Raw genomic sequence first — 10504 nt, 5'->3', positions numbered from 1 at the left:
CGCAGTGGGGGATTCCTGCCAAGGTCTCAGACAGGAAGTGGGGTGCTGGGGTTGGAGCCCCATCAGTGTGACTATGCAGTCTGAATGGGGGGCCTCCTGGAGCCCCGGGCTCTCCCTTCTTCTCTCCTGCCCCTCCCTCCCATGCACACCACACTCCAAACAAGGAGCAATTGGTGATGACTCCTGGGCCTACCAAACCCTCAACCAGAGGCCCTGGTGCCCCCCAGGGCACATTTAGCAATGTTCAGAGACATTTTTAGTTGTGACAACTCGGAGATGAGGGCAACTTCTGGAGGCCAGAGGTGCTGCTCGACCTCCCGGGATGCACTGGGTTGCCCCTCGGCAAGGCGGTCTCCACCCCCAGGTCAGCTGTGCCCAAGTTGAGGGGCCCTGGTGCAGCCAAGCAAGCTCACCCCTCCAGATGTGAGCTGGGGGGACTTCCTGCCAGATGCATGTGCCTGGGCCCCTCCAGTCTTAGCCTGGGTGGACACGGGCACCAACCCACTTCCAGAGCAGTGGAGCCCCCTTCTCGATGTGAACGGGGAGTCCTCTGCAGATTCTGGATTAAGGGCACTCCAGATGGACACGGTATAGACATGATGTGTGCATGTGGAGGCCTCCCTGACAAAAGTCTCTCCTGGTCACATTCCACTCAGGTCCCCTCTTCCCAGGCACCCTATCTTAGAGAGTCCTGCCCCGTCTGTTGGGCTGGAATCTCCCTACTCCGTACCTGATCACCCTCCACACCTGGTCAGTTCCTCAGCCTCCACCATCACCTGGTGATGTCTAGTCACCCAGCAAGAAGCCCATCAGGTCATTTTCCAGAACCTTCTGGCCCCAGTATTTTCTTTTGGTAATTTTCCACCCACCCATTCATTGGCTAGAAACCCTCACTTTTCCTTTGAAGCTCGCTGCAAAACCCTGGGGCAGTGGTCCCTCCACCTGTCACGATGGCTGCCCTTGAACAAAGTGCACCTTTGGTAAATGTCATGGAAGACTTTCGCATCTTCCCATGGGGATAGGGAGGCCTCTGGACTCATTTCCTTTCAGATCCCTGGGGAGGGGCCAACTCTTGGTCAGGTGCAGGAACCCCTCAGAGGGGCAGGCCAGACAGAGAACGCTGGAGGTGGGACTTCACCAGGCAGCGCGGGGCAGGGCTGAGGCAGGAGGAGGAGGAGGTGGAGCCTCCATTTTCTAGGGCATCTGCCACTTGCCCGGGGCATCGCCCTGGCTCTACCCTGCCAGTGTGCGAGGAGCGTGAAGCTGGGGCCTGTTCCCTGGAATTTGAGGAATGCATCAGGGACCTCTCAATACTTATGCTGCTGGTCCCCCGGAACCCAGAGCATGGCAGATGGGGCGCAGGCCAACCCCAGAGGGTTCAGGAAGAAGATGATGGTTAGATGCTGCTCTGCGTGGAGGGGTCCAAGCTGCAGGGCCTCTGCCCCTTCCAGAACCTTCAGGTAGGTGCTTCCTGCCCTGGGATGGAACTCTCCATGGAGGGGTGCTGGGATGGGTGAGGGATGGCTCCTAGAATCCACTTTTCCCCAAATGGAAGCTCTGAGCTTTTGAGTGCAGAGCTGAGCTCTGTCCCTGTAGTTTCAGCACTAGAAGGGCCTTTGGGACCACTTGGCCACCCCTCACAGGGCACTTGAGGCCCAGAAAAGCCAAGGGATCAGCCTGTGGTCAGGGCTGGAACCATCCAGGGACCATCATGTCTGCTGGCTGTGGGTTTAAGCTGCCCAGCTGCCAGGTTGGGTCACTGACTCTGGGTCCCAGGCCTCTCTGGAGTGTGGAAGGCGGGGGTGGCTCTGGTCTGAGACTGTGGCTTCCTGCTTTGGAAGCGGAGGGGTGGAGGGAAGATGCTTCCAGTGCATCCTGGCTCTGCCACCCTGGGTGCTCCTCCAGGAGGCACAGGGCGGGTGTGGGATGCTGTCACAGGGCTGGGGTGGCAGTAACTGGGGCATCGAGGGACTGCATGGGTGGCTCCTGGGCTGAGGCCCAGAACTGCGGGAAGGTGGGGAGATGAACTGAGGCTCAGGGTGTCCTCTCTCTCAGGTCCAGCCTGGGCGTGAAGCTCCTCGTCATCGCTGTCCTGGCCGGTCGTGGTGAGCACAGGCCCTCGTTGATGGCTCCCAGTCTTTCTCCTGTGTCCCTGGGCACCTATTGTTCCACTGGCCTGAGTTGCCTTCCTCTCTCTGGCTTCCTGTCAGGCTTCCCCCTCTCCCCTGGGGCTGTTTACTCCTTGGGCCATCCTACACACGCCAGGCCCTTCAGCATTTATGAGCCAGAGGGAGGCAGGCACAGGGCTGAGCCAGGTCGTAAAATACAGTGTTCACTGGGCGCTCTGTACCTCAGCATGCGTAGGAGTGAGTGTGCCGCCAGACACACGTCTGTCTGTGTGTGGGGGGCGGGGGAGTTCTGAGCACAGGGGCGTGTCTCTGTGTGCCACACATGACAGAGTGTGTCGGGGCTGGCACCTGAGCCTCTTGTGTCTCGAGGGTGGGTTCCCTGTGGTGTGTCCCCAGAGTCTGCGCCTGGCAGGTGGGGGTTCTGCAGGGAGCTTCTCTCACAGGCTGGGACTCCAGGCACCACGGACTGGGGGCAGCCACCCTGCAGGATTGTCACAGGCAAATCAGACCCCATCACACATACAGGGATCCCCGTGGCAGGTGCCCCGGATGCATGGGAGGTCAGCAGAACCTCTTGCTGGCTTTTCACACCCCTGGACACAGCCTGGTTTGAGGAAAAGAAAGACATTCCAGAAACAAAGATGAGGTTCAAGGTGGCCAGACATGAGGAAGGACTGGCGGCTCATGGGAAAACGGCCTGTCATTAGAAAACTCCCACTCGCGCTCAGCCACACCACGGGGATTGGCTGGTCGTGGCTTCGTGTGTGTGAGCACAGTCGTGATGCGTTAGAGTGTGGCTGTGTGCAGGTGTGTGCGGGTGAGGTGCCGGTAGCAGGCATGTGTGTGTGCACAAGTGTCGGTGTAAGAGGTGTAAGCTGAGTGGGTGAGGCGCCTGGGTGTGTATTTGTGCGTGTGTAAGCAGAGTGTGTGAGTGTAGAGGCTGTGTGAGGGAGTCCACCCTGTGTGTGACCGGTAAGTGCCTCACTCCTCTCCCGCCCTGTGTGGCGGATGGTCGGGGCCTGGAGCCTGGTGCTGACCCCCAGGGAACATCTGGGCAGCAGGTGGGGACGGGGGCAGCCAGGAACCCAAGGCAGCCAGGTCCTTTCTTGAGGCACTTCCTGGGCCAGGTGCTCTGTACACATATTCAAGGTGGCACCTGAACCTCCAAGGGACCCATGAGGGAGGTGTCATGGTCCCCAGTTCTCAGATTTGGGAAGGGAGGTTCAAGGAGGTTTTGAGTTGTCTGGGGGGGGGGCCCAGGACTGATGGAGAAACCTGAGCCGGCCTGGTGGCTCCCGGCAGCTTTGCACACACTTATCCTGCAAGGCTCAGCAGAGAGGGGGAGGGGGCAGGGAGGGGCCAGCCCTCATCGTGCTGTCCTCAACAGCACCTTCAGGCCAGCGCCTGGTCTGCAGCTCAGGACGGGCTCAGCTCACTGGACATAGGGCCTCTTCTGCCCCACCCCCCCAGGTCCTGGCTAGACAGTCCCCTGGTGCCACACAGTTCTCTTCAAAGCCATCTTTCATTTCTTCCTGGTCTTCCCTCTTTTCTTTGCTCCTTGTTCTCTATAATGATGGTGACCAAAGAGCTGAGACCCAGGAAGACTCAGGAGGAACAGGATTCCCAGCCTCTACCCTCTGAGAATTGAGCAGGCCTGACTGGGGGCCACCAAGCCCCAAGAGGGGGCACGGAGTACCAGCACTAGCTGGGCACTGACCTGCAGATCTCTCGTGGTCAGGATTGTTATTCCCAATTCACAGATGGGAACATGGAGCTCCAGGGAGCTTTAGTTATTGGCTGAGGTCTGTCTGACTCCAGAGTCTGAGCTTTTCCCGCTAAGGTGCATCTTTAGTGAGTTCTCCTCATTAGAGATGCAGAACAACCTTGTCTCAAGAAGCAAGCAAGAGTGGGCTGGGGACTCATCGAGCCTCCAGTGTCTGAAATCCCTGGCTTTCTTGATCTCCCAGAACACCTTGTTCATGCAGCAGGGCAGGGTGGGTGGGAATGTCTGGGGAGAGCAGGGGACGGGGCACTCAGCCGAGCAGCTGACCCTGGTGCAGCTGAAGGAGCCCGGGGCTAGGGGTGCAGATAGGATCTATACTGTGTGCTGGTTGGCCTCCCAGCTGCGGTTCTGTCTCTTCCAGCCTGCAACACCTGGGCAAGCCTTAATTTTCTGATCCATAAAATGGGGACAGAGTGGCTCTCCTGATGCTGTGTGGGGAGGCTTCACCCAGGTAAGAACTGTAGGTGGAGCCCAGGAAGGCATGTAGAAGCCGCCCATGTGGCTCAGAGCCCAACACCAGCAAGGACCACAAGAGAGAAGGGAAGCAGTGGTCAGCAAGGAGAATGCATCTGGGCAGGTGCAAGAAGTGCCCCTGCACTAGCGCTTTCTCCATGCCTGCATAATCCTCAGATACTCCAACCCCAGGACCGTGGTGGGGGCCTGACAAGGAATACCAGGAAGAGGCCAGGGAGCAGAAATGAACCCCTGGGGTTTATGACAGCATGTGGCATTTGCAAAGCCCCTTCCAGGGAACCAGGCGCTGGACAGCCCTTTTGAGGACCGTGTTCAGATGCTCCCCGACCATCGATGGCTTGACTTCATTTTTCGGCCCTACAATGGCGCGAAAACAACATGAACTCAGGAGAAACCATACTTCAGATTTTGAATTTGGATCTCTTACTAGATTAGTGACACGCATTGCAATCTTCTGTCACATGCTGGACAGCACTGTGGCTCCTAGTCAGCCCCCGACCACGAGGGGAAGCCCCCGCCCTGTAGTAGACTCTGTTGCTAAGCTGGGGTGTTTGGTAGAATAGGCGACTGCAAGGCATTTTTGACTTATGATACTTCCAACCTGCGAAGGACTTACCAGGATTTATGACGCATCTGCACAGCCAGGTGGCAGGGGTGTGGGTGAGGAACCCTCATCCCCTGGAACAGACCTGTCTCCACCGCCTTCTCACACAAGCCCGGGCAAGTGACTGAGTGCTCCAGCCTCAGTCTCCTTATCCATACCTTGGGATAACAACACAGAGGATTGCAGGGAGTGGAGCGGTTTAGGATTTTGTACATCTGGCTTCTCAGGCTGTAGAGCTTTGGTAAGGCCAGGACTTTGTAGGTTTCTCTCTCCTCCAGTTCCCTGTTCACCTCTCCTCTTCTTCTGCTTCTTCCTGCTTTCTTTTCCCTCTCCCTGGCCCTGGGGTGGGGGGCAGTCATGGGGCAGGGACTCACGCAGCCCCTCGTTCTCTTATAGTTCTGTCCATAGCCCAGGGCAGCCTGCTCAACCTGAAGTCCATGGTGGAGACCGCCACAGGCAGAAGCGCGATCCTGTCCTTCGTGGGCTACGGCTGCTACTGCGGGCTGGGGGGCCGCGGCCTGCCCATGGACGAGGTAGACTGGTAGGTGCCGGAGACCCGGGCTTCCGACGGGACCAGGTAGGGCAGCTGAGGTCACTCCATCTCTGTGAGGAGGAAGAGGGGCCTCTCCCCCAGGGATCAGGCTTGTTGGATAGGTTAGTGGCCAGGAGCCTGATACGGGGCACTTTCCAAGGTCTTGGTCTTGGTCTTGACAGGACTTCAACCCCTTCCCTGTCCAAACTTTTGCTATGACCCCAAACACCCATAGGAGGCAAGGGGTGTGTCACTCAGCCCCATCAGACTGGGTGCTGCCCTGAGGGCAAGACTATGCTTCTGCCATCAGACTTGGGGCTCCCAAAAGCCATGGCTTCTGCTCCTATCTCCCCAACAGCAGCCCGCACCAAGTCTAGTATCATGGGGAGCTTAATAAATGCATACTGGCAATGACTTCAGTCCTATAAGAGGTGGGGACAGCCAGTCTGCGTTTGCTTCCTGTCCTCGATATTCCAATGCCCATTGACTTTCCAGACCATGCCCCTCCCTGGCCATCAGGCGCAGCCAGGCCTAGCCTCGGAGTAGAGTCAGAGCTCCTCTGCACCCACTAGAGCCCAGGCCTCTCCTCCACCCTGACCACGCTGCTGGACCACCCGATCCACCCCACCCCCGCCACACACGCCCTGCAGTACTTCCTGGGCTTTAGTTCGGGAAGCCCTGGGGATGGGACAAAGAGGCAGAATCAAGGACAAGAGCCCTGGCACCAGCCCCAGCTCTGGCCGGCTGTGTAAGCTTGGGCAAATAATATCCCTCTCTGGGCAGCAGTCTGAAAAGGTCTGACTCAGGAAGGGCCGACAGATGAGTTTGGGGCCAGGAGCCTACAGATGACCCAAGGTCTCTGCTGGGGGGAGACAGACGGGCTGGCAGCCCCTGCCTGCTCACCTCTGCCGCCTCCAGGTGCTGCCATGCTCATGACTGCTGCTACCAGAAACTCTTTGACCAGGGCTGCCGCCCCTACGTGGACCACTATGACTTCTCGATGGAGAACGACACCGTGATTGCGTGCAGTGAGTCCCTTCCTTGACACACACACACACACACACACACGCCTGGGATGCATGGACATCAAAAAGTAAATGTTCATAGAAGATTAATATTAGCATAGAATTAAAAATTAGCATAAGCACTCGCTCGGTGTGAGTACTAAGGAGCTCTACTATGAACCAGAGGAAGTGCTACTTGGTACCCTACAGTCCTTGCTAACCACTCCCTCCAGGGTGGGGGTCCTTGCCCGTGGGACTGGAGGGAGGAGGTCTGAGCATGGAGATAACCTGCAGGGTGAGCCTTTGCTTCTTCGGGTGACTTAGGTAAACCCAACTCCATTTCTGGGCCTCGGTTTCCCCAACTATTCGATGCTGGACTTCAACTATACGAACTGAACTTCAGTGGTTCCCCAATGTTAGCCTGCACCAGAGTGACCCGAAGGGCTTGTGACAACATGGACGGCTGGGCCCCGGTCCAGAGCAGCTGACCTGAAGGCTGGGGCATGGCCCGAGGGTGGTGCTGGTGCTACTGTCCCCAGAACACATTCCGAGGGCCACTGGGCTCTCAGAGTTGTGCTCCAGGTGCCCATGTCCCGGGCCTCCACCCACAGCCTTCACCCCACCCCCACAGGCGAGCTCAACAAGACAGACTGTGACAAGCAGACGTGCGAATGTGACAAGAGCGTGGCTCTGTGTCTCAGGAACCAGACGTACCGGGAGCAGTACCGCAGCTACCTCAACATTTACTGCCAGGGCCCCACGCCCAACTGCAGCATCTATGACCCACCCCCAGAGTTCATCTGCGGACACCACTTCCCAGTGACCCCTGCCCCTCCCTAGCACTCCTGAGGTTTGAGCGAAGTGGGTAGAGGATCTGTCTTGGGGACCAGACAGATGGAGCAGACAGGGGTGGGACCAGGGCAGGAGCCCAGGAGCCCTGCAGCAAGTCTGGCCTCAGAGGACCGGGAGACCCGGCCCTGCCTGTGGCCACCAGCTCTTCCAGCCCAGCTCTGGACATGACTTTGTCCTGGTGCTGGTTCTGGACTTGGTGGGAAGCGTGTGGCTTGTTGGGGTCTCTCCTGAGTGTGGAAGGCAAGAGCTGGGAGGTGAGAGTGAGTCCTCTCTGTCAGCCCAGCTTGATTCTCTGAGCCTCCAAGACCTGGCCTCTGGCACATGCTGGGCTGTGTCCCGGGACCCAGCTCCCAGGCATGGACAGGGCTGTGAGGCGTGGCTTCTGGGGTCCCTGGCCAGCCCTGCAGGATGATTAGGATGATTCTCCTCTGCTCTGGGGGCTTGTGGCTCTCTAGAGCCCTTTAACACAGCAGGTGGTCCACCCCACATCCATGGAGGTGACACAGGGGTGCAGGTCCAGAGGACAGGTCCCAGCCCCCAAATCCCTGTTGCTCAAAGTGCCTCTGAGCAGACGCCTGAGCCCACATGCAGCCAGGCGTCAGGTGCAGGGTGGCACTCCCTTGAGCACACAGAGACAGGATGGGGACACCCAAATATACCCGCAACACTTACAGCCCCTCTCCTTGCCTCTCTGACCCATGCACATATAATCCCCAACCCCCACCGCAGGACACCACTCACCTGAGGAGGACCCCTGAGCACCCTGACGGGAGCACGCAGGGCCCGGCCCCCAGGCCCTCGCTTGCAGCAACCAGAGGCAGGAGGTCAAGGACCCCATCGCCCTGTGCAAGGGGAGCCAGGTGTCCGGAGTCCTGTCCATGGGGAAGGAGCTCACCTGACCCACCTCAGTGAAGAGGGACACAAAGGTGGAAGGGAAGGACACTGGGAAGAAAATTCCAGAAGGCAACGGGGTGGGGGGAGTGGGCAGGGGGATGGGAGCCAGGAGAGAAGGCAAGGGCCAGCTCTTTAGAAGGGGTGGTGTCCAGAGAATGAGAGAGGCACTGGGGTGGGGACACCCGTGGACCTGGGGACTTGCAGGCTGAGGTGAGGCTTCTCCGCTGCGCCTAGCACTGCTGTCCCCCCAGGTGCACCTTCCCGTGGTCACTTATTCCCTCAAGCTCCACCTCAAGGTCAGCAGCCTTCATCCACCTTCATACCATGTCCACCAGAGGCTGCGCCTGCCTGGACACTGGGAACAACCCTCAGAAAGTTCAGCCTGCCCTGGCAGTGCCCACAGGGCAGTGCCCACTGTCACTAAGGAGGGAAAGCCAAGCCAGGGGGAGGAGGCCGGGAGAGACGTCCAGGAAGAGATGGCAGGATGGGCCAGAAGCCTCCCCAGGCAGCAGCTTCTAGAATAGCAGCCTTGGGACTAAGGGGGAGGCTGCAATGGGGTCACTCGGCATGGGGGCCTCTTCCTAGGCTCACCTCAGGACACGATGGTCACCTGCATGTGCTGCCAGACCTGCCCAGTCACGTGTATCTCCCTTGTCTACTCTCCAGGAGCCCAGCCAACAAGCCGCCCTGCTCCACCCCTCTTCGGCTGGCCCCCAAGACCCTGGGTCAAGGCTCCCACCAGGCCAGGGGCAGAGCAGGGACAGGGTACCTGGAGTCTCCTTCAGGGTCTTGACCCCTGACCTGTGGGCCCCTCCTCACAAGCACACACCCTCCCCTCTGGATGCTGGGCCAATGTGCAGGAGGAGAGTCTGCTGCTACGGGTCCACCCATCCCTACCTCACCCCAGACTCCAGGAGGCCACAGCCCCCAGAGCACCCCCAGGACTCCGCATCCCCTCTGCAAATTAATAAAGACCCCACTCTGGATCCTGAGTGTCTGACTTCCCTTCCTACTGTGGGGTCCTCCTTGGCCAGGCAGTGAGAGGGGGACACAGGGACCCCTCCCAGGTCTTCATCCCTTGGAAGACAGATTCCCCCAAACCCAGTAGCTGACATGGCCTGTCCCCCGCCCATGGCTGAAGTGGCCCTGCTCCAGCACAGAGAGGCAGAGGGTGGGAACATTGGAAAGCAGTGTCAAGGCCGCGGGCAGCGGGGCCTGGGTCCTGCCATGGGGCAGTGATAGCAAGACAGGGCCAAGGCTTTCCAGTTTCAGCCATCCTCACTCCCTCCTCTGAGCCACCAAGGCCCACAGAGGGAAAGCAACCTGCCAAAGTCACACGGGCCATAAACCAGGCTGGGAATCCTGAGCGTCGGGCTGGCACCTCCTTAATGACGGGCAGCCTGGCAGGGAGGAGGAGTGAGGAGGTCCTGGGTACTGGCCAATCTTGTTCTCTTTCCAGCTCTGCTGTCTCGGTTATGCCATCTGTGAAATGGAACCACACCTCTGGCCTGAAGGGTCACAAGCTTGTTGTGCCAGCCACTGAGACAGCTGGAGGCGGGGCTTTGTGCGCCCAGTGGGGGAGGGGTCAGGGAGGGCCGGAGATGGTGTCCTTTGTCAGCTCCAAGGTCAAACACTTCTTAGAAGGGAAGTGGGTCAGTGACAGGGAAGCCACACGAGAATGCGGCAGGACAGCAGGTCCTGAGTCCCAGCCGGGTCCCCTTCCCTACTCAGGTTCTTGTCGTCTGGGTGTGAGTATCCTCGGGTATGGTGGCCAGAGGGGCTGCTTCCGATGTTCTCCAGGTCCATGGTTTTTCCTGGGGACATGTTGGGGTGATCCCTGGGGAGACACAGGCTGAACAAATGGGCTCCCCACACCACCACGGCCTTCAGCAGAGCAGCCTGGGTATCCTGCAGTGTAGACAGAGCTCTCCTGAGACACTGCAAGAAGGAGGGACTCCTGGGCTGAATTCCTTAAAGGTGGAAAGCCCTGGCCCGGCCACCCATTGGTTTGTCCACTCAGGGGCCACTCAGTACCAATGGCCCACTTAGCCATTCAAGACTGAGCCTTGAGCCTCGGCTCCGGGGAGCCCAGGGCCAGAAGGGGAGCAGAAGTGGGAGTTCGTGACCTTTGTATCTGGTGCCAGGTGGTGTGGGGAGCAGAAGATGACCTCCTAACTGTGGCAGTCCTGAAGGTGCCCCAAAGGCCCTTAGGGTGGAACCCGGCTGATAACT

The 10504-nt window shown here is 58.9% G+C and overlaps 1 protein-coding gene across 1 annotated transcript; it reads left to right on the top strand.

Annotated features, from left to right (window-relative positions):
* Positions 1 to 1136: 1136 nt before the first annotated feature.
* On the top strand, positions 1137 to 8342 carry Pla2g2f (phospholipase A2 group IIF). The gene is made up of 5 exons (XM_046469312.2): positions 1137 to 1460; positions 2056 to 2105; positions 5387 to 5531; positions 6441 to 6550; positions 7158 to 8342. The coding sequence occupies exons 1-5, from the start codon at positions 1345 to 1347 to the stop codon at positions 7364 to 7366; spliced, it is 630 nt and encodes a 209-aa protein (XP_046325268.1). The 5' UTR covers positions 1137 to 1344; the 3' UTR covers positions 7367 to 8342.
* The last annotated feature ends 2162 nt before the right edge of the window (positions 8343 to 10504 follow it).

The sequence above is a fragment of the Marmota monax genome, unplaced genomic scaffold (genome assembly GCF_021218885.2).
Source record: "Marmota monax isolate L192 unplaced genomic scaffold, Marmota_monax_Labrador192_F-V1.1 WCK01_AAM20220418_F8-fsc00008, whole genome shotgun sequence".
Classification (NCBI taxonomy): Eukaryota; Metazoa; Chordata; class Mammalia; order Rodentia; family Sciuridae; genus Marmota; species Marmota monax.
This window is presented reverse-complemented; position numbering and strand designations above follow the sequence as displayed.

What these genes read in the sequence shown, in the direction of transcription:
- Pla2g2f (XM_046469312.2), top strand. Translation starts at nt 1,345, where the DNA reads ATGGCAGATGGGGCGCAGGCCAACCCCAGAGGGTTCAGGAAGAAGATG. An exon ending in GCCCCTTCCAGAACCTTCAG is followed by an intron (nt 1,461 to 2,055) that starts GTAGGTGCTTCC and finishes CCTCTCTCTCAG; the next exon opens with GTCCAGCCTGGGCGTGAAGC. An exon ending in CGCTGTCCTGGCCGGTCGTG is followed by an intron (nt 2,106 to 5,386) that starts GTGAGCACAGGC and finishes GTTCTCTTATAG; the next exon opens with TTCTGTCCATAGCCCAGGGC.